Here is a 26138-nt window from a genome sequence, read left to right on the forward strand (position 1 = left end):
TAATCACAAAGTTGGCAATAACACTATTAAAGCTACTGGCACATCATCGCACAATTCGCAATTTGTGGGTATCAACAAATATATATAGGCTATATAAAAAGCATAAAATAATACTATTCATAATTTTGCCATGTAACACATGACTGAGGAGGGTTTACTGTTTTTTGATTTAGCAACTAAGAACTAAGAACTCTGACCAAGATTAGCACACTGTTTAAAATAAGGTATGTGTGAGAAGAGCTGCAGTCATACTAAGCCAAAACAGCAGAAACTGAAACAGATGCCACACACGCCACAATTACACCCATGCAGTACAGTTACAAAGCTTAATTTTAGATAGTAATTGCCTTTATGCAAAAATAGCTGTGATTGCAGGAGGCGTTGTTGAAATAAAAAAATGTAGTGCAGCTGCCTCTTTTTGCACTTGGGTCATTCCTGTCATTGCAGCTCTGTGACTTTATGATTAAAGGAATATTTTCTATAAAAGCATACGTAAGACTTCAGAAATTAAATGGCTGGTCAAATTCAGGCCATTTAGCTTTATTATTTATCTTGATTTATGGCAAGAAAGTGAAGAGGATGAGAATTTAGATTATGTGAGAAAGAGGTTCTCATTAAATTCTTTAAATTCTAAAGAGCTTTAAATTCTTCTTGAAGTTCTTGTTAATTTTTGCATTTGCCTTTATTTTACAGGACAGTAGGGGTGAGAAAGAGGGGAATAATTTTGAGACATGTCCCAGGTTGGGACTCAAACTTGCATTTCAAAATTCATTTGGAAAGTTTTGTACTGTACTATCAAAGCAGTTTCAAATACAACTTAGGCCCTGCTGGTTTCCATAATAAAACTGTTTATTTTTTTGTCAGTTCCAAAGTAGTAGGCCTAAACTAATTAAAAATGTATGCTTATTTATAAAATATTATGTTTTTTAATCTTTAAATGTGGAATTATTTCATCCAACACTATATTAAGACATATATAACAGGGACGGAGCATAGCCTAACATGAATGACCCATTTAATGGGAGCTTTTTACTCTTATCATTTAATCATCAACTGTTTTCGACCATTGTACTGTTATAAGTACGTGTGTGTTCTCACAACTGGTCATAAATTTCAATGAAAAACTTAAAACTTTACATAAATTTGATACAAAAAGCTTAGAGACACATATTCCCAGACACTGTTCAGTCACCAGACGGGTGATTATAGTTGTGTAAAACCTGGCTGAGCAGCATAGCGCAGTTTGAGCTGCAGCAATAAAGCTATACTGCACATCTACCTGACAGAAAGAGAGAGAGAGCAAAAGAAAGAGAGCGCAAGGGAGCGTGCGCTCCAAGTGCAGGTTTCTGGGTTGGCATCAGAGCGCGCGAATAGAACGTGGCACGCGGAATATTGGCCAAAATTACCGCGAACTCAAACATCAGGAGACACTCAGAGGGAAGCGAACGAGAACGGTCGACAACGCCTATTTCTCTGAAACGTTCAAATTATCCAGTAAGTCTTCGAGTTTATATTAATTCCACACAACTGTTGTCGCTGAGTGCGTATATTTGTTTTCCTTAAGGACTTTGCCGAACGCTTTCGTAATAGAATGTTTAACAGACCGCGCTAACAATTTTTTATTTATTTATTTATTTAAATTTCTTTAGATAATTCACCTGTGACTAAAACTAGCTGGTAGCACAAACTCTTTTCACAACTTTAAGAGATTCCGGGCCAGTCATGTTTGTATTTACATATGTATTTGCAGGCTTGCACTTCCATCAGGTGCATTTTGTCAGTTAAGTGTAAAAAGCACGTCAAATATGTTTACATCAAACCCAAATCACTGCGTCTGCCGCGCGCAAGTGGACACTGCAGTTTCTATCGTTTGTTATTTCTTGACAGCAAAACCTTTCTTTTTCAGGCAAGTTCTGTAATTTGTCAGTTCATTGGTATTTAGAAGTTATAAGTGCAGTGGACTCTGAGTTGAATCGTCCTTTTTATTTGACGACAAATGTGCATTGTTAAATTATGTGTGGTAGTGGTCAACAAAAATGCGTGTCATTTATTAAAACAGGTAAATCCTTGCTGGTAATAAACATTGCATATGGATGCTCTCAGATTTGCGGTTATTAGATTTGAAATGTTTTTTTTTGTGTTTCTTTGTCTGTGACATCACGTACCACCTGTAGCCCAAAAGCTGCACATAATAACATTTTAAGGGTTTTGTTTCAGTATCTGTAACTGAGTGGGGTTTGTTCTGGATAACTAAAACATTCATATAATAATCCCATATTTATGTTCTTCACATTTAAGTGGTTTAGACATGTACTACATATACCTAAATTGTGTAAATTAGTGTCTGATACAAAGAGTGCTGCTGGTTCAACCTATCATTACCATTACGCATTACCATGGTGGGTTCCAACACTAATAAAAACATTTTCTCCTCTACATTACTTTTACTTTAATGTGTTAATCAGATAATAATATAGACCAAATACATAGTCTAGCATAGTGTAGCATAAAAACATAACAGACATTGCATGTCTATATATTTAAGTGTGGTGTGCACCCAATGTGCTTTTTTTGTGTGTGCAGAAATGGAACATACAGTGGAAGGTGTTACAACCCTCCCCATCAGGACAGGCTTTATCATTTTTTTTTAAAACATGTAGATGACAACAAACACATGTGTGTATGTGTGTGTGTGTGTGTGTGTGTGTGTGTGTGTGTGTGTGAGTGTATATATATATATATATATATATATATATATATATATATATATATACATATATGTGTGTGTGTGTGTGTTTGTGTAAAAGTCTATCTACACATATGTGTGTTTGCAATAATGTTTTGCAATAATTGTTTGCACTTTTCCTATAGACATCCAACATTTGATAAACGTTTAAACATTTTTATGTTTGTCAAGGTTTTTTTTCTTTCTTGTGGTAATGGAGCTTAACTTGTATTTAACCTAGAATTTTCCTTTAAATGCCCCAAACCTGTAATTTAGTGGTCACGGTACTGTTTGAAAGGCCATTATTTCTTATGTAACAGTCAATGATTGTTGCGCTAGTGTATAACAACACATTCCATTGTTTAGTTGTTACATTCTATGTTGTTTTTTTACTCATGAAAGAGGAAAATTGTAAGAAGTTTTTGTTGTCAAATGTGGTCAGTTTGTATTGTGTGTCCACCTCTTAATTTAATTTTAATTACCACCCCATAGTGTTTAAAGGAGTTCATCTACTTTTTTTTTTTTTTACAGATGATGATAATATTATGGCATCAGTAGACAGAATATAGCAAAACTGACCTTGCTCTCTGTGGTTCCCATAGAAAATGAGCACAAAGAAGCCCGGACACTGTTTGTGTCAGTGTCTGTACTGTATATGTGTGTGAATTCAACCCACGGGCTAAAACACCACCCACCTCCTCTGTTCAAAACACCATCCTGTTCTCCAGAGCTCTTACCAGGGCCCGTCATCCCTTTATATAACATAACACCTGGCCCACCTCCACCCCCAGCCAACACCCGCACTGCACAAGAGGTGATAAACAAGAGCACCCCCCTCCCCCCCACCACTGCAGATTTCCCAAAACTAAATCAAAACAATACACTTGAATAATGGCTGACCACTGGCCACAGAATTTGGAGGTGTCAGATCTAGCCTGATCTTTCTATTTTTACTCAACAACCTGTTGATCAGTTGTGGTTCAGATGGAGGCTGCCAAAAAATACAATGGAACCAATTATAATCCAGTGGTTAACTGTTAAGAGGGTCTAAATCAGTGTGCTTCTTCCACTATTCAAGTGCCTGTTGCGGAAATATTAGTGAATTAGTGAAATATTAGTAAATATCAGAGTTTTTTTTTTTTTTTACATAATTTTGTAATATAAATTACCATTTAAATGTTCAATAAGATTTTAGTTCAGAAGAAATTAATAAGTTTATTTACGTGATAAGGATGCATTAAATTAATCAAAAGTGACAAGAAAAGCATTTGCTATGCTACAAAAGATTTCTATTTCAAATAAATGCTGTTCTTAGAGTTTTCACAAAAATATTAAACAGCACAACTGTTTTTACCAATCATAATAATAGGAAATGTTTCTTGGGCACCAAATCAGCTTATTAGAATGATTTAGGAAGGAGCATGTGAAACTGAAGCCTGGAGAAATTGCTGCTGAAAATTAAGAAACTAGAAAACAGTTTCAAATTGTAATAATTTTTCACAATATTACTATTTTATTCTATATTTGATCAAATAAAATGCAGCCTTGATGAGCATAAGAGGCTTTAATCATATATGTACAGTATGTGTTTATTTATGTGCAATTTTGTGGAAAACAGAAAATAATTGTTTAATTCTGACCTTTTCACAAGGTCCCCATGGTCATGGAACACCAGGAAGTGTCAGAGAATTTTGATTTCCAGGCAAATGGAAAATCATTTAAATTAATCAAATTAAGGGTTTTTAAATAAGTGAATATATATTGATTATAACTTTATTCTAATAAAATGCTCTAAAATGTTTAATTGGCTAGAAAGTGTCTAGAGCAAGAAGAAATTAGTTAGAATAGTGTCTTTACTATTAAGTCTTTACTTAAAAACTGGGAAGAGTCATACAAATTCATTGGTCAAAAGCTTTATAAAGAAAATAAAATAAAGCAGTTAAAAGAAAGTAATAATGCAATTAATAATAATAATGCAAATAATTTAATGTAGAATATGCAATAGAATTCATGTTTTAGTTGTGACTAATGGCGAGATACAATGGCAGAAACCATACAGCTTTGTCTTTAAGCAGCAGTACTGTCATAACCTGATTTAGATTTAATCACCTCCATGAATATATCTATAAAATAAGTGCTTAACACAGTGTCACTATTGCCGTAGCTGGGAGAGACAGCTTTTATCATGGGAGAAACGTCACTGAGATGCAGCCTGTGCATGTTTGAGATAGCGAGATCTCGTCTGTTTTATTTCTGTCTAAATAGAAACCTCCAGTTGACACCAAATTCCCTGGAGCTGCTTCTAAGCTTATAAAATAAGAGGATGAATATCACTGTGTCTGTGTATGTGTGAATGAGAGAAACAGAGAGGCGAATAGAGAGATAGATTGGAGTAAAAATGACAGAAGACAAATAATAGGACTGAATCTACAGTTTCTGAGTTTTATGGGGGACCTTGTTTAAAAAAAGCATCCCACACGACACATGCCCTCATGACCTAGATTCATGCCCCTGGAGTGTCTCAATCTGTCCTGTCTCCTGACAAAGACACTTATTTACAAACTGATAACTTTATTTAACATGAATATGAGATGCAATCAACTGGTGCAAATGTGTTTAAACTGTTGGACTGTCAAATGTGAAAAAAAAAAAAAAAAACTACATAGATAAAACAATAACTTTCATGTCCTTGGTTAAGGATAGTAACTCGGCTTCAGAGAGTGACTGTCTGTCCAATGTCAGATATAAAGGGGAATGTAAAATGAAGATGTTAATTAATATTTTACCCACTCACTCATTTCATGTAGTCAACATTTCCATCATCATCTGGGGATGCATTAGTCCATGCAGGTCTAATGGAGCTGGGCTCCGGTCAGTGGATTTGATTCATTAGTTTCACACAAGTTCAAGGGACATTAAAGCACCATATCTGCGTAATACTTCCAGTAACAGTAGATAATAGTTCTCTTAGAAAGTCCATTTATTTTTAGTATTAACATTAGCTTGAGTGCAGTTTAATCAGATGTTCAGTAGGATTTCATTTATCATAATATCTTTCTTTTTTATGTAGTGTTGGTCTTCATCCAGTCGAGAAAATTGAGTCTCTGTCTTTGTAAACCAGGTCTTATATTGGTTTTTAATTAGAGCTTTGGCTTTAACTGTGTCTTTTTTTTAGGTTTAGATTTATAGTTTGAAAACATAGTTTGGGTTAGCAGTGATAATATGGAAGCCTAGTGTCGTAATGTGGAACGCTCGGAGGGAGATGTTTTATCATATTACCAGCATTCAGGAGTTATTGCTTGCTGATAACATACCCATCACTGATTCCCAAAACTAGCTCTAACTCAACAAGAGAACAGTCTGATGTAAGACTTCCAAGTTAGAGCTGAAGAATTTGAGACTTCTCAAGTGTTGTTGTGGTTCTCTCACTGCAAGCTAATACTTGAAAAGCAGCCATGGAATAAAACAGAGCAACATCTTTGCTTTTATAGTCTGTTGGAATCCAGAAGCTATTGCTTTTCCCTCCTTTTTTGTTGCCTGGGAAACGGTGTTATCATGAGGCGGGTGCTTGTTGTTAAGTGATCCACCCTCAATGTTTTTCGGTGGAAGCATGCCCAGAACAGCCAGGAAATGAAGTTAACTGAGCAGTTCTCTTTGTTCAGTGCCATGGCATATATCATTTCTCTCATGTCTGTGAAGAACATTTTCTGAGAATTATGATGCGCAGAACTTACTAAAAAACAAATAACTTTCTTTTATTACTGACGATGCAAAGCCCTCTTATTTTCCAACTTCAGCTATACTGTAGAGATCATTTTTCATGATCCAGTCAATTCCTGTAGAATAGTCATTTCATGATTGATTATTTGATTGATTCTTTGCACTGATACTTACAGACTTATTTGGAGGAAACATTGCATTGTTTTATGTCTTTCTTTAATTTCTTCAACTAATAGTTGCATTATCTTTAACCGTACAGTATATTTGATAATAGGCATTTTTGACACCAAGTTTGCCCTTAAGTGTTTTGTCTCCTGCAGTTGAATGCCAACACTAAAACAGAGAAAAATGGCTTCATTTTTGAGTTTTGAGTTTTCACACTCTCTGAGCACAGTTGAGCTTAACCCATCTGTCACAGGACAGATCATAATCTAAGAAACCTCATTTTGGTCATAACTCAATTTTGAAACTGCATTTTTTCATGAGTGCTTAAATGTCCAATTGTTTACTTGCGTTGTGCAGTACTGCACAATGACCAGCTCCCCTCCTCTTGAATCCACCAGCCCAACAACTGCTGGCTGTACTCTAAAGCAGCCACACTGTTCTGTACCACTGCATTTATGTATGACTGTAACCAAGGCAACAAACAACATAAGGAACAGAATGGGTAGATTAACCGACTGAATGTGAAGCGAATCCAGGGTTCTTAATACACACATAATTCTTCCAATTAGCCATTCCTCAGAGACACAACACAAGTCTTTTTGGGAAGGTTCTGTACCAGCTTGTGGCATTGCGGAGGTATTATAGACAGGTAAGGTAAGATGTACCGCCCTGTTTGAAGCTTATTGTGCTCTTTGATGTTGTCCGTTGAGTCTCAGGAATGTATTCAAGCACATTCCATATGACCGTTACGCTACAAAAAGTAGAGTTTTAATGTGGATGAAATGTGTTTAATTATTGTGTAGTGAGTTCCAGCATTATGATTTGTGTCAGAATTCTCCTTGGTGTAACATCAGAGGGAGTTTTTTTTTTTGTCTGTGTGTGCGTCTTGGTGCTGTACTAAGCCATCTGGCACCTACTGTTTCACCACAGCTTGATAAGATTCACCCTTTGAAGAGACCTATAAATCCTGCTGTCTGTTAGGCCTGTGATGGCCATCTACAGACCTCTATCTCTAGAAATCTGGTGTGTTGCATTATTTAATAGTGGAATGTGAGATATGACATGTTTTTGACAGATTATGAGAAATTCTTTTCTCAGGAACTTGTGTCCCTTTGATTTTAAATGCATTTTAAACATGTATTTTGTTTAATAATTACTGTAAGGGATTCACATTTGGTAAGTTAAGTGGTACTTTCCTCAGATTATTTGCTTTAAACATCATTTACCTATACCTTCAGGTTGCTTGATACTTTTTTCCTTGGAACACGGGAGGAGTTTTTTATCGAATTGTCAAAGCTGCTGTAGATAAAATGAAACAGCTGTCAATTTCTGTTGCAGTAAAGCTGGTTTAGTTTAAAAGTTAATCATATAATTATAATATATGAAAAAAGTAACTGTGTGTGTTATTTTATTTTTTTCCTGATTTTCCTACAGTAAATTAGCAAGCAAGTTATCATGCATATTTTGACTGATATTACATTGATATTGTGATCACACAAATGTTTTGCTTTGGATCAGAATCAAAAATTTGCTCAGATAAACAGATGTGTCATCATGGCAGAGATGAGGCTGCATTTTTAGCAGGCAAGTAATAAATGAAAATGAAGTGCAGTAACTCATTTTCTTAGAAGTAAAAGTTTCCGTCTCACTGGACTGATGGTTAACTGTGGAGGAGTGACAGCTGAAAGACATGAACTAAAACCTAGCTTTGTGTTTGTAAAGAGAGTTTTTTTTTTCCTTTTTCAAACAGTTCAAATGTTTAATGTATTACTATTTAAAAAATCATTCTGACAAGCTCTCAGAAATGGACAAAAAAGACTGAGACGCTCTTATTAAGAAAATCTGAAAAGAATGCCTATTTCATATTCAGTCACTAATGCAAATGCAAGCTGTATTTTTTCTCATTTGAGTCATATTATGAATAGCTTGCATTACTTTCACTGCACATCATGAATCCAACTATATTTCACACCACAATATCATTGTGAAGAATATTGTGGATAATGTGGCAAATAACACCAGATAAAAGTGCTTTTGCTGTGTTGGAAATGATAAACAAGCAAATGAGTTGTGAGCTCACTGTAAATGAGTCCAGTGCTCTGAATGTAGATTAGCTGGGGTCATATAGGTTTTATGCAAATTTCATTTATGTAAATCAGTGGAGTATTTATCTAATGTATTAGCACAATTGAGTGTAATATCCCGTAAAGATTGTAAGCTTGAAGTCTCAAGTCTTTTTCTAATGTCCATCATTAGTTCATAGCCCTGTGGGAAGGTCAGTTTAACAACTGGACTCTGGAAGGAACACAAGAGCATTAGTAATCCTACATCTGACTTTCAAACTTGTCAATTTGATATTAAAAGGCTTTTATGTTTCATCCACATTTGAATAATTGAAGTTAATACATTTCTAAAACTAGCTGAAACCAAAAATAAAAAATAAATAAATAAAAATAACCAGACTGAAGATTTCTTTGTTTAGGAAAAAGTTTCTAGGCCATTTACGCTCCGTAATCAATCATTTTCATTTAGACTCAGAAGCTGCTTTCAGGTTGCAGATTTATCTTTTTCGAGGCACCTGGATGTCTCAGGCTGTAAACATGACAAATTTGGCCTTGAAGTTTAATAAATAGGCAGTAGTATGGAAAGACTGTACATGACTGACTGTACATTATCCCACTTATTACTCACCAAATAAATAAATACCCGAACATGTAATATCGACTAAGTTTACTTTTTATTAGTATTTTTTTTAAATATAATTTTAACTGTATATTATATTGTATATAACTGTATTTTGTTTTAGCTTCTACTAAAACAAAAAGGTAATCAATTACTCTGTAAATTACAATCAGCCCAGCAACAAGAAAATCTCCTCAGAAAAAATCCTTTTCACTATAGTCGATAAATAAGATGCAAGATGATGCCAAAATAGTCAAGAGTGCTGAATGCCATGATTGTCCAATCAGAATAAGGTAATCCAGAGATCTATGTAAAAGAAGCGTTTATAATGTACATGATTACAATCATCTTTTGTCGCATGATTGGGGACAATTCCCTTGTTTTTAATCAAGCCGCAGCTTTCATGGCCAGAGAACATTTATAACACACAGCCTAATGCTATGATTGTGCCAAATGAGAGACACAACAACATGATGCACCATCAATTAGATTACTAAGTACTCATTTCTAAAAATAAATTCATCCATATGAATGTGTTTTGATAAATAATGTCTGTCTCCGTTTGTTGACTCACAGCTAATTGATGTTATGTCTCTTCATTTGTTTGATTGCTGCAAGAGAGCATGTTTTTTAGCTAAGAGGAGAATAAAACACACTTGTTATGGCCGATGGAGGCTTGATGGCCAATTTAGTGTAGTAAATGCTCAAATAGCACTTTTCTAATTGAAAGTAGACAGACACATAATGGAATTACAGGACAAATTGTAACAGGGTTATTGTAAGACATTGACGTCTATCTCTTTGTTTCCACAGGCAAATCTGTCTGGTTTTTAATTTATTTTGCATTTCCTTGTGATTTTGTGTATGTTTACTAATATTTTTTATTTAAACTGCTCAGAGGACATTATATTGCTGAAATGTTGCACTTATAGTTTAAGAGACTTAATTGAGTTCTTAGTTATGTTTGTTTCGTTTTTTTTTTTTAGATGTTTAAAGTAGAAACAAAATGAGATAATGCTGAATAGCAAAGTATTGTATTTCTAAAATCTCTAACTTTGATGTTTTGGCAAATCTGAGCACAGTTTGAGACATTGTTGATCTTTTTCTCAAGAGAAATTGAGTCCCAGAGACAAAAGTCTTTATTTACTCTCTTTAAACTCATTGAGCAGATCTCGTTTTATCTTGTTTTATCTTTCCGATGAGTGCTTTCAGCTTAATGGTAAAACCATAATACAGTTATTCAGTCAGTGTGCACTCATGCCATCAGATGAATGAATCCAAACATCATTATTTGTTTGAACAGTGCTGGTCCTGAAACCCTTCCAAAATCTTATTTGATGTTAAGCTCAGTAGGCTGCTTTAGTTAGGAACACTATATGGCTTTGCAGAATGTCTTATAGAAAAGGCTGAGTGACAGCAAATGTAGGCACGGCTGGCAGCTCGGCAGAGAGAGAGCCAAACAATGCCCAAGGCTTCAAACTGAATGTTCAGCTTTGCAGAGCACAGACAGCTTCCACGGCGAGGAGACACATACGCGCACACAAATACTGAAGCTGGATTGCATAATTTATCAGAAACAAGGTAAAGGGGTTATATTTTGTCTATTGCTTTCTAAAGACCAACTATAAGAAGCAGAGATGACCCTATAATCCTCAGAAGATTTCGATGAGCGTCTAAATGTGTTATTTCCCTGCTGATGGAAGCTTGAGTAACTCTTCAGCAAGAAATGTTTAGAGGAGTTTTTCATTTACAAATTTGCTCACAGAAATGTGCTTAAAAATGGGAACAAATTTCCTTGGTGTCCTCGCATCTGCCCTTTTCCTGACTTCTGCTGCCAAAGAAAATGCAGCTGCCACTGAGACAGTATTGTCCAAATTATTCTTTTATAATGTTTATTGTGTTACCTAATGAACTCCATTCAGTTTTATTACTTGCAATGATTGCTGGGTATCGTTTAAAAATGTTCAATATCGATACCGATACCGATACCTTGAGTTCGATATCGGTTCCTGAGCAATACTTTTTTCAATACTAATTTTATGAAATCAGTTTTAACAAGATTACATTATCTGAAAAAAACTTTGGTTTTATTTTTTCAGCTTGTTGACATTTATACAGACTCAAAGCCTCATCTCCTGAGCCACTGCACAAAGGAACAAAATATATCCAACACAATAAATCAGTGCAAATAATTTTAATAAAGTTCAAATAGTTTTCAGTTTACACATCTGTTAGCCTACATTTACACTAGTGTGTGTTAGTTTTAAAACGCATAGCTCAGACAGAATCATCATTTCTATTCATTTATTCTAGGTTGATTTTATTCTAAACTTCAAGAAATTGAAAATCTTTATCCACTTTCATTAGTGGGTGTTTTATTTTCTTTCACCATATATTTTATTGTTATTAAATTCTGGTGTAGTATGTCTAATTATTTGAATGCATAAAAACTTAGTTTATTCAAATTTATTCTTAAAATAGCCTTATGAAATGTTTTATTTTTGCTCAGAAATTCTGTGTTTTGGTTTTCAAAAGAAGGCATAAAACATTAATTTCATTTATCTTTAAATTATTGAAAATCAAAGTTTATTATTAAAACATGGAAGAAATGTTGTGTGATCATTACTTAAAAAAATTAAGTTTTAATAATTTTAATAGTAGCCTAGTAGTAACAGTATGTACATTCTAATGAACAATAGTAATGTATTTCTGCCGCAGTGTCTTCCAAGTTAAACCGAACTTTTATTTTGAGGGGTTGCAGTGAATACCTTTACAGTTCTGTGTGTATATGATATGACGCTAGTTTTACTCAAACGGTAAAATGCTCATGAAGTGACTCTCAGAGCAGTTCTGTAGATGTTGTTCATGTGTTTATGTCCTTATTTAGGGAGACGGCAGACGCTGAAATCACCGCGAGCGTCACGCGCGCTTCAGTCTGTGTGTAGTAAACAAAACCGCGTGAGAGCAGACTGCTCAATCGCTGTCGCGGATGTCAAACACTGATCAATCTGCGCTGCGTCGCTTCTAGTCGAACACAACACACCTAGTGCTGCAGGTTTATTGCCTCACTAACGTTGATGAGATTAACCCCTTAGGTATCGAAATTTGGTATCGAACGACAAGACCATTTTCGATGGTAACAAGGCAATTCAGTCGGTGCCTAAAAAGTATCGAACTCGATACCCAGCCCTAGTACCTCAGATGTGATAAGACCCTTTTTGGGAAAATAAAGAAACATTACAAATCGAATCTCTTAACTTCTTTTTCCTAGACAGCAGTGAGTTTAAATGGGAGAAATTAAGATTTCAGTGTGAACTCAAACATTTTTATTATATTGTTCCAAGATTATCTGAGTTACGCTTTTAAAATGCATTTTATGGTCTCTAATAAAATAAATATTCCTCTTGGTGCTTTTTTGCAATGTGTTGACACAGAAATGTCCTGCATGTATGTAATTGAGCTTTTGATCATATATTTATTTTAGTTGAATAGACCTTAGTCAGGTTAGATGCCATACTGAATTTTAGAGATGCACTGGCCATCAATTAGAGCCGACTGATTTTTGCTCAAAAACCTGTGATTGGCAACCTGCTTTTTTGTTTTATTTCGGCCAATCTCTTTTCTGGACTTGCACACAAAATGCATTGCAATCATTTTCAAAGATGTAATTTGAGTGGGAGTATTATGAAGTCTGTAAGGCCAGAGACGGGACATGCTGAAGATGAGAAAATACTGTACAAGACAGTGCAAAGCTCACTGTTCACTATGTGTGCAATATTGTAAGAAAACTAAAAATATTGAATTGGGAGTGGGGGTATCTGTGTATCTCTGAAGGGAACTGACTGCCTTCAAAAAAGGTTGATGGCGTTTTCTTTTCGTCTTACCTTCGTATAATTCCTATTAAAGTGGTGTTTATAAGCACAGGGATGAAAATGAGGCTGTGAGGGACATACATCTTACAGTGGCACAAACTGTATAAAGGTCCTGGATAATGTAATTTTCACACAACTTTTGTCTACTGAAAGTTTTTTTTTTTTTCAGAAATACTGTCAGCTGAACAATCGGTATGTTGTCAAACAACAGTACAACCCATTAAATGCACTGTACTTACATACCTTGTCTCATTCCATCCCTCAGACTTGTTTTCATTCATGTCAAAAATTGAATATTTTATATTTCTATTGATATTTTTAGATGAAACATGGTTTTAAAATCAAAATTGGAATGGTAATACATGGTTACAAAAAATACTAACAAAGTGAAATCAATAAAAATAAATAAAAAGCATGCCACAGGCAAATATGGTTAATCAAAATGGTAGCATGCGCACTAAACATTCCCAATTTAGTTTTTTAAACATCTCTTCTCCAAACTGTCTTTAAAGTGCTTATCTCCCCTCATTAACATGCATGTATTGGCCTTGCAAAGCCAGTGTCTCCTGCAATCATAGGGACCAAGGGGAGATTAATTAGAGACCTTGGTGCTCCTGTGACGGGTAAAGCAAACAGCCTCTCGCTCAGCCTGTAATTTATGTAATGCCTCCTTTACTGTGGATATCAGGAATGGCCTTTTTTTGGTCGATACTCTGGCGCTGGGTGATAATGATGCTTCAGTTTGCTCTCCTGTCTCTTCTGGACTATTCTGGGAGAGTGGAGGAGAGAAAATAGGATGTTTTTGTACTGTAACATCAAACAAAGAGTTTCAGAGAAAGTTCAAGCCCAGCAGAGTTCAGAGGCGTGCAGTGCATGTGAACTATTGTGCTGGTTTTTGTCTTGGTTCTTTGTTAATGTTGAAAGCGCAAAGCCTTTAGAGACAAAACTCTTGTCACATTATCCGGTTGAGCTTCAGTGTGATTGAGGACTGTCATGGTGTTTGGCAAATTGTTGGGTCAGACCCGAGTATAGCGGTGCAATTGTACTGCCAGCCTGATCTGTAATTGCTTGTTTGTGTGGGGCCTTTTTGTTGTTTGTTTCAGTGCGTTGTACTGTGATAGATAATGGCTGTCCTCCCAGCTCTCAAAACAGTAAAGCGACATTTTTAGAAGAATTGGCAACGGTTTTGAGAGTCTATAGGCTCTTCTGAGAAGATTAAACTAACGGAGTGTCGCATGATGTGCTGCATAAGGGGAATTTAGCACTGGTAGGGGTCTGCGGGATTTTAGGCTCTGCATGTCGTGCATTTAGATTTGAGCACTTTGTTCTTCTTTGGTTGTTTCACTAGTTCTCTATTTAATTTTAATGTTAAACCCTGTAGGGTTTATTACCCAAAGAATACCCCCTAGGAAACCTCCAAAATATGTGCACATTAAAGCAAGTACTAACACAAAAGGAAAATGCTAAGCTATCAAGCTTTCTAGTGCTTATATAAAAAAAATGCATGTTTTTGATGGCCAAATGATATTAATTTTTAGTCTAAAATCGACTGCAACTGAAAGAGCAACCATCTTGGTACCAGATCAAAAAGAACGAAAAAGTTATCTTGTCAGTTGTTCTTAAAAATTAAATTTGGTTGAAAGTTTCACTCAGACACCATATTGCAGATAAAATGGGCCACAGCCTTGTTATTTACCCAAAAATGAAAATTGTCATAATTTACTCACCCGCATGTCAAACTTGTATGATTTTTTTCTGGAATACAATAGAAAATATTTTTAACCCTTGTGCTGTGCTGGAAATCCTTTACCTAATTTGGTGTTCTAGGTCAAAAACTGGTAGGCCTTTTAAAGATTGCTTATAAATCTTTCATTATACTATATTATTACTGAATCACCATTTTTTGTTTTTCAACTTGTCCTAGAGTTCTTATATATATAAATATATTTGTTTGTTTATGTGTTCCACAGTAGAAATACCCTCATTCAGGTTTGGAAAGATATGAGTAAATGATGACAGCATTTTCATTTTTAGGGAGAATATCCCCTGAAATGTTTTATTTTGATAGGACCCAAAATCACTCTTATCATTTGATATCCTAATGCAATTAATTAGAGATGAGTGTCATTTACCTATCTGGTGTCCCTGCTGTCTTTTCCTTTCACTTGCTCTCAGATCTGTCATAAATAAGCATGATTACGGCACGTTCAAAGAATCTGAATTTTTCAGAGCTACTTCCTGCCACAAGTGGAAATTGTCACTTTTGGAATAAATTGTAGGCATCACTCATGTGTGGTTATGAGAGTGCTGTCTGCCAAATCTCTCTCTCCCCCTCTTTCTCGCTCACTTTTTCTCACTCTCAGATAAATGAGAATTTATTCCTCCTCTTTGAGTTCTGGCTTAGACGGAGGCACAGGGTCGCGGAGCTCACTCGCAGCTCAATGGAAGAAAGAAAGAAACAACTGCGTGCATTTTAATTGTCAATGAATGAGCGGCATCTCAAGGCTTCACAGCAAAAACTCTTTTCATAATTTATTAAATTTACATCATCATGAACACAGCCATTTTAAAAGTGGGGGGGGGACAGCTGTCAGGTGATGTGACCCTCAAAGGCAAAGAAATTATGTAGCCTACATAATGTACAAAGTAAGTACATTCATGTTCATATAATAAATTCTAAATAGAATGCCAATTGGAGTGTTAGAGCACCGTAGTTGCAATATTGGGAACATGTCATGATAGCTTACAGGAACCTATTTTGTGATATCATACTCAAATTTGAAAAATAACTTAAGGACTTGGGACTTTGAGAGTGAGACCACTGTGGACATCTATATTTGAGACGCTGTGGACATCTATAGTTTCTGATGAAATAAAGTATAGCTATTTTTTATGAAATAAATATATTTTATTGACAATATTTCACTTACACTACACTTGAACAATAACTTGTATCTTAATTCTTAACAGTTGGACTTGGGAAAGGAATAATTCTACTCTGGACGCGAGCAGCACGACGCGACAAAAGCGAAGCGATGTGACGAGGTTCTTAACGGGTTCTATTGTCTTTTGTCGCGTCGCATGATTGCATTGCTTGCATCCAGTGTTACGTTAGATTGCAACAGGACACATACTTACTGTGTGTGTGTTTGAAAAAAAAAAAAAAAGGACGTAATCGTCCTCTGCTTTTTCTGGTGTGCATTTTACCCCAGACCACCAAAGACCAAAGAAGTGAATGAATGAAACGGAGAGATGAAGAGCAACGGGAGATTTGAAGCTCATGGCAGACGCGCCCAAGAGAGGACTTGTCTTGTGATTGGCTGAATGTTAGTACACTCAAATCTAAGCAACAAATCAGAGAACGCGGGTGGAAATAGCGGTGGGTCAAAAAAAGTGCGGGGGACAGAATCACCTGTTTCTAACAGTTTCTAACAGTCCCCCCCCCCCGTCCTCCCCGGCTGCTACACCCCTGCGCACATCAGTGGCCTTTCAAAACATACATAATTAAAATGTGCACTCAAAAATTCTCTAGTCATCAACGATATTGTACATTGAGAGGCTGATAATTTGCTTGGTAATGTTGAATGTGGGGTACAAGACGATTAGACTTCTTTTGTCTCTACATTATAATTGCTGTGACTGTGGCTTAGTTCATGTTTTTGCTTGTATTGCTACAAGCTGTGCATTTTTATATACTGTTAAAAAGTTTGTGGTCGAAGTCTCTTATGGTCACCAAGGCTGTATTTATTTGATCAAAAACACAATAAATACAGTAATATTGTGAAACATTATTTCGCTTTAAAATAACTTTTTTCCATAATACAGAGTAATTACCTAGTGAAGTACTTAGTAGTAGCCGTTGTACTTACATTAAACAAAATGTACTTACCATGTAACTAAGTTATAGAACAGCCTGTACTTACAGTTTGTAATTATGTACATGTAATAGGCAGCTACTCTTACACATATGTAACAGACTGAGTCTGTTACACGGCTACTTATGTAACCAAAATATTATTGCACATGTGTTGCAGACTTTATACAACGTACTAATAAATGTAAGTATACAGACGTAAGCTACTTAAAATAAAGTGTATCAAAATTGTAATTAAGTGTACTTCATGTGTATACTGTACACCTTATCCAGCTGCACCTTAGTTTGATTTAACCCACCAGTACACAGCTAAAGTACATGAAATACCTTTCAAATTACATTACAATTACATAATATTACACAGGCATAAGCTTCTTAAAATAAAGTGTATCAAAATTGTACTTAAGTGTACTTTATGTCTATCTATACTGTACACCTTATCCAGCTGCACCTTGGTTTGATTTAACCCACCAGTACACAGCTAAAGTACATGTAATACCTTTCTAATTACATTACAATTACATAATATTACACAGGCATAAGCTACCTAAAATAAAGTGTATCAAGATTGTACTTAAATGTACAAGTAGCTGTGTAACAGACTCGGTCTGTTACATAGAGTGTAACAGTAGCTGCCTATTACATCTACATTATTACAAACTGTAATTACAGGCTGTTCCATAACTTAGTTACATGGTAAGTACATTTTGTTTCATGTAAGTACAACGGCTACTACTAAGTACTTAATTAGGTAATTACTCTGTATTATGACACCTTAAAATAAAGTGTTACCTAACTTTTCTATTTAAATATATAAAAAAATGTAATTTATTCCTGTGAAAGCAAAGCTGAATTTTCAGCAGCCATTACACCAGTCTTAAGGTTAACGTGATGCTTCAGAGCTGTAGCATAATATTTTTGTGGTAACGTGATTTTTCAGGTTTATATGATAAATAAAAAGTTCAAAAGAACAGCATTTAGTATTTTTTTTTTGTAACAATATGAAAGGCATCCTGACTTAATGAATGTTAATTTAAAAAAAAAATGAAAATACATCTTACATACAACAAACAGTTTATTTGAAGTGTATTATACATCATGCCTGGTATAATTTAAAAAGCACCAAAAGTACAAATTATGTATGTACAAGACTTTCAAATCACATGAGCCAATATTTTATTCACAATAGAGCATATAGAACATAACAAATGTTTAAACAGCGAAGTTTTACACTTTTATCCACTAAATGAGCTCATTGCAAATTTGATATACAGCGGTGTGAAAAAGTGTTGGCCCCTTCCTGATTTTTCATTTTTTTTGCATGTTTGTCACACTTTAATGTTTCAGATCATCAAACAAATTTAAATATTAATCAAAGATAACACAAGTAAACACAAGATGCAGTTTTTAAAATTAAGCTTTTTATTATGAAGGGAAAACAAAATCCAAACCCACATAGCCCTGTGTGAAAAAGTGCTTGCCCCCTAAACCTAATAACTGGTTGGGCCACCCTTTGCAGCAATAACTGCAATCAAGCGTTTGCGATAACTGGCAAGTCTTTCACATCGCTGCGGAGGAATTTTGGCCCACTCTTCTTTACAGAATTGTTTTAATTCACCCACATTGGAGGGTTTTCGAGCATGAAAGGTCATGCCGCAGGATTTCAATTGGATTTAAGTCCAGACTTTGATTTGGCCACTCCAAAACCTTAATTTTGTTTTTCTTGAGACATTCAGAGGTGGACTTGCTGCTGTGTTTGGAATCATTGTCCTGCTGCATAACCCAAGTGCACTTGAGCTTGAGGTCACAAACTGATGGCTGGACATTCTCCTTCAGGATTTTCTGATAGAGTGCAGAATTCATGGTTCCATCAATTATGGCAAGTCATCCAGGTTCTGAAGCTGCAAAGCAGCCTCAGACCATCACACTACCACCACGTTTGACTGTTGGTATGATGTTCTTTTTATGAAATGCTGTGTTGGTTTTACGCCAGATGTAATGGGACACACACCTTCCAAAAAGTTCAACTTTTGTCGCATCAGTCCACAGAATATTTGCCCAAAAGTCGTGACCTCCTGGATGAGTCATCTTTGTGCTCTTGGAGTAATTTTGGTAGGCCTGCCACTCCTGGGAAGGTTCACCACTGTTCCAAGTTTTCTCCATTTGTGGATAATGGCTCTGACCATGGTTTGCTGGAGTCCCAAAGCCTAAAAATGGCTTTATAACCCTTTCCAGACTGATACATGTAAACTATTTTTTCTCATCTGTTTATGACTTTCTTAAGATCGCGGAATGATGTGTTGCTCTTTAAACATGCTTCACTTTGTCAGACAGGTTCTATTTAAGTGATTTCTTGATTCAACAGGTCTGGCAGTAATCAGGCCTGGGTTTGGCTCGTGAAATTTAACTCAGCTTTCTAAAATAATGTGGTTAATCACAGTTCTTTTATGATTTAATAGGAGGAGGCAAGCACTTTTTCACACAGGGCCATGTGGGTTTGGATTTTCCCTTCATAATAAAAAACTTCATTTAAAAACTGCATGTTGTGTTTACTTGTATTATCTTTGATTAATATTTAAATTAGTTTGATGATTAGTTTGATGATCTGAAACATTAAAGTGTGACAAACATGCAAAAAAAGTAAAAATCAGGAAGGGGGCCAACACTTTTTCACACCACTGTATATATATTAGTGCTGTCAAACGATTAATCGCGATTAATCACATCCAAAATAAAAGCTTTTGTTTACATAATATATGTATGTATGCTGTTTATATTTATTATGTATATATAAATACACACACATACAGTATATACTTTGAAAATATTTACATGTATATACATTTATTATATTTTGTTATATATAAATATATTTAATGTATACAAATATTTTCTTAAATATATACATGCGTGTGTTTGTATTTATACATACATAATAAATATACACAGTACACACTCATATATTGTAACAACAACTTTTATTTGGATGTTGACGCACGCTGTCACATTTCTCAGGGAGTCAAGGGAGCCAGGAACACGGAACGAGGAGACACGAAGAATTCACAAAACTAGAGTATTTAATATCCAACAGGGTTACATGGCGCACAGGCAGGGAAGACATTCAAGGAGACGTTTAAGGACCAACAAACACAAACTGAAAGGACTGGGGCTTATAAAGACAGGACAATCAGGGAAGAACGAGACACACCTGGAATCAAATTAACAATCAACATGAGGGAGAAACTGGGTCACAGGGAACACATGGGGAGTAAAACACACACAAAACAGTCCACAATCCTGACACACGTACGCATGCACACACACACACAATAATACAATGTTATTAGAAAATATTAGTGTTTTTTGCCCATGTAAAAGTCATCAATACAGTGCTAGGGTATTTAGGATTGCTAGAGTATTTTGGGTGCTTTTTTTTATTTATTACTGGCACAAATTTTATTCTGGTCCCTAGAAATAGCTTGGGTCCCTCCTTTAATATAAATCTGTCAGCAACCAAACAAAAATCATAAGTTCAGTTGCTTAGAGAAGTAATAGCATCCCTCTCCTCAATAAATGTCATGGTTTGAGATGTCCATACCATTCATTTCCATAACATGACTTTTGAAGGACCATTAAATAACTTTTTTTGTGTTTGTTTTCTAGGGTAGGAGCAGCCATGCCATTTGGCTGTTTGACTCTGGGAGAGAAGAAGGACTACAACAGTCCTTCAGAGGTCACTGATAAGTATGACCTGGGACAGGTAGTGAAATCGTAAGTACAAATCTATGGTTATGTCTACCTTTTGTTTTGCTCTTGTTTATAGTAGTCTTTTTGTGCAAAATATATGCTCCTAAATTTTCTAATTGGAATATATACTTTTTTCTATGTGTAAATTAGATTCTGAATCCCAGATTTTCAATGTTGACTCAACAGCACTGTATATGTGTTTTTATCATCTTCATTAACAGGGAGGAGTTTTGTGAAATCTTCAGGGCAAAGGACAAGAACACACTGAAAATGTACACCTGTAAAAAGTTCCTGAAGAAAGATGGAAGAAAAGTACGAAAAGCAGCCAAAAACGAGATCCTCATCTTGAAAATGTACGTTTTCCATGCAGGTTATTTATACGATCCACATTTTAGCAAAGAAAGGTGCTTGCAGATGGTGCTCAGTGTTGAAATTTGTTTAACAAGAGTAGCAGAATGCAGTCGACTCTTTACCATGCAAATGATTTTATTTTTGCAGATAGTCATGATTTCTTTTCACTTTCTACTCTGCTTCCTTTCACAGTGTCACAGTTTCTCTCTTGCTTTCTCTCTGTCTTTCCCCGCAGGGTGAAGCATCATAACATCCTCCAGCTGGTAGATGTCTTTGAGACGAGAAAAGAGTACTTCCTCTTTCTGGAGCTGTAAGTGCTTTGAGATTTTCGTATGTGAGAGTGAATAAGAAAGTACAAGCGTGTGAATGGATACTTTTTGCATTTATTGTGTTTTAGATTTTAAAATTGAACCAAAATGAAAATCCCGTTATTATTTACACACCCTCAGTTGTTTCTTATTTTTCTTCAAGATGGATAGGGATGTGAAATATAGAATATACTATTTTAAAAGTGGATTATTTATTTATTTATTTATTGAGATGGGATTGTACTGGAGACAATTAAAAAAAAAATTCTTCTGTATCTTTATCCTGTTAATACTGTAAAAGTTCAGTCAACAGATTAAGCAAATAAAAACATCAAATTAAAAAATTCAGTGGCCACTGGGGATTTCAAGCTGCAAATGGTTTAAATGTTGACAGAATTTTAATTTTTTAGATGAACTATTTTATTACATAAAGATGCATTTGCATTTGTTTCTAGATAATTTCTTTCTTTAAACTAAAATGATTTTTGTACAGTCATTATATTACAAGGACAATTTTGACTGTTTTTCATGTTTTTTACTTCAGGGCCACAGGAAGGGAGGTGTTCGACTGGATCTTAGACCAGGGCTACTACTCAGAACGTGACACCAGCAATGTGGTCCGGCAAGTGCTTGAGGCTGTGGCTTACCTGCACTCTCTTCACATCGTTCACAGAAACCTAAAGGTGACTTGGGGCTTTACTACCATCTAATGGTCTCCACATGGTATTGCACCAGAATGCAACCTCAGACTACAACATTTCAGGAGACAGAGGATGATTAGATACACTAACTAAAGGGTTCATTTATTTCAAAGAAAATGTAATTCTAACAATCACACTAATATCGATGACATGTCTAGCATCTCTTGTTTTTTAATACAATTACATTTCTGATTTGCTTTGCAAGGTGAAGTGTTTGAGGTTTTATACAACTGATTGCATTTACTACTATATTTTCTCACCCTGTCAGCTGGAAAATCTGGTCTACTACAATCGTCTGAAGAACTCCAAAATTGTAATCAGTGATTTTCACCTGGCCAAACTGGAAAATGGTCTTATCAAAGAGCCATGTGGCACACCAGAGTACCTTGGTAAGAAAAAGTGTCAAATCTTTCTGATGTAACTGCACCCTATATTGTGAATTATGGTTAGTAATATAAATATACTGATAGAATTATAATATATTAGTGTTAATGATGTAAAACTAGTTATATAATAATAATAACAACAGTATAGAAACAGACAAATTCAAAACATACCTCTTTCTTCATTCCTGAATTACATAAAAAATAAAAAAAATAAAGATTTTTTTACTATCAAAACTGTGTCAAATATTTTTGAAATAATGATATGTGTACACTAAAGTGCATTCAAGGTCTTCAAGTTTGTACCACTTGTCATTACATCATAAAAGTTTAGCGAAAAATGTATTGAACCAACATGAATACCAAAATGACATGTCTAAGAACGCTAAAATATAGTGTTTTGCACTATATTATATTTTATATTTGTCATTGACTCATTATCATAATTCAGGCTTTCTCTTTCTATTATAGCTCCAGAGGTGGTCGGCAGACAGAGATATGGCAGACCGGTGGACTGCTGGGCCATCGGGGTGATCATGTACATCCTGTGAGTTCATGCGTCGTTATTTTATACATTTCATTTATTGTGTGAGATGGTCCAACATATTCATTTCATTGTGCTCTTGAACCAGATCTTTCTTTATTAGTAGGCCCCATAGATGTCTGTTTTGGAGTCACTTGCCTGACACATTCTTGTGTTCATCAGCATGTACATTCCATTTCCTGTTGACACATTGCGTGTTAGATCATCATTGCCACTCTGTAAGTGCACATTATTTCCTGTATGTATCTGTTTCTCTCCCTAATCCCTCCTCAACAATCAATTGTTGTTCATATGGTTTATGGTCCTAATTAATCACTTGCCCTAGGAAATTTTAATGTGCTGCTCATATTATTATTTTCAACAGACTGTCAGGAAACCCACCTTTTTATGACGAGACAGAAGATGACGATTATGACAATCATGATAAGAACCTGTTCCGGAAAATTCTGTCTGGAGACTACGAGTTTGACTCACCCTATTGGGATGACATCTCAGATTCAGGTACAGTACACAAATCACTGTACAGCAGGTGTGAGATGGAACGGTGGGATTATGATCAGAACACAAATTCAACTATTCAACAAATTCTTTGCAGCAAAAAACCTAGTTGCATGTTTAATGGAGGTGGATCAGGACCAAAGACTGACCGCACAGGAAGCCATCAATCATGAGTGGTAAGGAGCCCTTGCCAGTACAGAATCTGCATTTTATAATTTATCTGCAGTTTAATTAAAAAATAACAGCTATGAATCTTTTTTTTGTTTGTTTGTTTTTGTTTAGGATATCTGGAAATGCAGCCTCAGACAAGAACATCAAAGATGGTGTTTGTGCTCAGATTGAGAAAAACTTTGCTAAAGCTAAATGGAAGGTAAGGTCTTACTAACCTCATTTGTGCCAAATTTCAATACGTTTATGGACTAAAATATATTAATTTAATAATAATTTAAATTATTATTTTTAGTTAAACATATTATATTAAAACAATATTATTAATTTTTATCCAGAAAGCTGTTCGTGTGACCACCATGATGAAGAGACTCAGGGCTCCAGATCAGAGTGACTCTGGAGCCTCTAGTCCAGCAATGGGAGCCTCAGGAGGACCTGTTACCCCCAGCACCACCCCTGTTCCCCTGGCTGCCACACCAGTGCCTCCCAGCACCTCCCTGGATCACCCTGAGGCCCAGACACAGGAGGCCTCGGCTCCAACACGGTGTAATGGAGAGATACTGACATCCCAGCAGCGTAGTGGGGAGACTAGGGAGGAATAGAGTGACTGCTTACATTCGGGCAAATAGAGCAGCACCTACACACTACATATAAATTCATATTGAAATCTAATGGTGCAGCAAAGTTCAATTGTGCTTAAAAGCTTGATCACCATTTTACATTTACATTTGTGCAAAATTCTGTAACCTAAGAAGACTTTAAAATGTAAATCCCAGTCCCATAGTAGTTTTATCTGTATTTTCTTAAATAGCTTTATCAAAGAAATATTATTTTTTACTTCTGGAGTAATACTCCGTGATTTAATTTCCATGGTTAATTCAAACCAGTTTAAAAAATCCTCATCAAACCTTTGCTACCATCTTTTTAAGGGTATTATACAAAATAAGATCCAGTACCCGGATGAAGCTTATTTATTTAGTTCTTAGATTTACTTTGAAACATTTCATTAAAAGTTTATGTTGTTCAAATATTTTCAGTTGTATTTATTACATACCTAAAACTTGAAAGTTTTTTTTCCACATTGCAAAGAGCAAAGGAACATTAAAAAAAAATAAAAAATACAGCCTCAAAAAATCTTAAAGCCATTAAATAAGAGAATTAACAAACACAAACAAACAAAATCACAATTAACACAGCAGAATATTATATGTCTGCATCAAAAGAATGGTTGGATTTCAATGTAGAATTTCATATGATCCAGAAGAGCCCAGCTGCTGAATTAAAATTCATAGTAATATTTTGTGTCATAATATTGGCTTACCAGCAACTAAAACTGCTGCTGTACTTCATTGATGTACAAGTCATTATGTTTTTGTCAATACTATCATCATATCAATATAATATTACTCAGTGTTTTTGTACTGCTGAATCATGTTTCTTTTTCTTTTGCTGTACAATCTTACAAGAAATTATGTAGCTCTTTTTATTCAATCTGCCCTTATATCCGTATTCTAAAGAGCACTGCATTTTATATAGAATACATCTGGTTTCATTGAGTCTGATACGTTGAGGCCTAAGGGTTTCCAAACGTTCTGTTAATGTGCAGTACCAACAAAGCAATATGAATATTGCTGTAATACTGTGAAACTGCTATACAGGTGATAAGACGTTCCTGCTATATTTCATACAGGTAGCCAAGCAATTTGCTCTCGATGGTTGTTTGCGTACTCGATCTTATAGCTGTATATTATGTTCAGTTATTGTATTCTGCCTAAAACCCAGACCTTATTTTTACTGTCCATGTGGAGAGAGAGGAATCAAAATGTCCTTGAACTGCAAATCCTGCTGTAGCTCATGTCCATTATGGCATAGTTATTTGTTGTTTATTGTTTGTTTTAATTGATTGTCTTTGGCATGGTCACATGTTTATTTTTAAGCATTTGCTAAATATACTCCCCATTGTATATAGCTTCACTGAGTTTTATCTGGTAGTATTATCTCAGTAATGTAAAAGGAACTATACAGACATACATTTTGACCTCTGTGTGCATTAGTTTGACCTCAACTGAAAACCATAATTTTCTCCTGTTTATCCTATGTTTTCCTCTTTATGCACTGACGGCAGGCTCTGTAAACACTGAAATATATTTTCTGAGAAAAGTTTTCATAGAAGACAGAGCAGAAAAACAAGTGATTAAAATGAGTAGAGTAAAATGTGTGATTCATCATTTTCATGTATCAGCTCAGCCTAATGTGTTTGTCACTGTTTGTGGCTTCTGTATTTTGTTACTCAATATGCAGAATAAATGTTTTTGGACAGTGTATGTTTCCATGGTGTTTCTTATTTCTGGTCTAGTACTAAATTTAAATATCATTTCGCATAAAGTCCTTATCTATTAT

The 26138-nt window shown here is 35.2% G+C and overlaps 1 protein-coding gene across 3 annotated transcripts; it reads left to right on the forward strand.

The window, feature by feature from the left end:
* The first annotated feature begins 1233 nt into the window (after positions 1 to 1233).
* On the forward strand, positions 1234 to 26047 carry camkva (CaM kinase-like vesicle-associated a). Of its 3 annotated transcripts, none has more exons than XM_058779102.1 (11): positions 1234 to 1494; positions 20702 to 20809; positions 21007 to 21138; positions 21372 to 21446; positions 21989 to 22127; positions 22414 to 22534; positions 23000 to 23075; positions 23437 to 23573; positions 23668 to 23746; positions 23853 to 23940; positions 24077 to 26047. In XM_058779102.1, the coding sequence occupies exons 2-11, from the start codon at positions 20715 to 20717 to the stop codon at positions 24338 to 24340; spliced, it is 1206 nt and encodes a 401-aa protein (XP_058635085.1). In that variant the 5' UTR covers positions 1234 to 1494; positions 20702 to 20714; the 3' UTR covers positions 24341 to 26047. The 3 variants fall into 3 exon arrangements, with proteins under 3 accessions (XP_058635085.1, XP_058635086.1, XP_058635083.1); XM_058779103.1 differs by lacking the exon at positions 1234 to 1494 and adding an exon at positions 7148 to 7259; XM_058779100.1 differs by lacking the exon at positions 1234 to 1494 and adding an exon at positions 16445 to 16490.
* The last annotated feature ends 91 nt before the right edge of the window (positions 26048 to 26138 follow it).

The sequence above is a fragment of the Onychostoma macrolepis genome, chromosome 06 (assembly GCF_012432095.1).
Source record: "Onychostoma macrolepis isolate SWU-2019 chromosome 06, ASM1243209v1, whole genome shotgun sequence".
In the NCBI taxonomy this organism is placed as follows: Eukaryota; Metazoa; Chordata; class Actinopteri; order Cypriniformes; family Cyprinidae; genus Onychostoma; species Onychostoma macrolepis.

Bases quoted from the DNA above. Each gene is read 5' to 3' on its own strand.
- camkva (XM_058779100.1), top strand. The intron at 21,139-21,371 runs GTACGTTTTCCA...CTTTCCCCGCAG, and splicing joins GAGATCCTCATCTTGAAAAT to GGTGAAGCATCATAACATCC. The intron at 23,076-23,436 runs GTGAGTTCATGC...TATTTTCAACAG, and splicing joins GGGGTGATCATGTACATCCT to ACTGTCAGGAAACCCACCTT.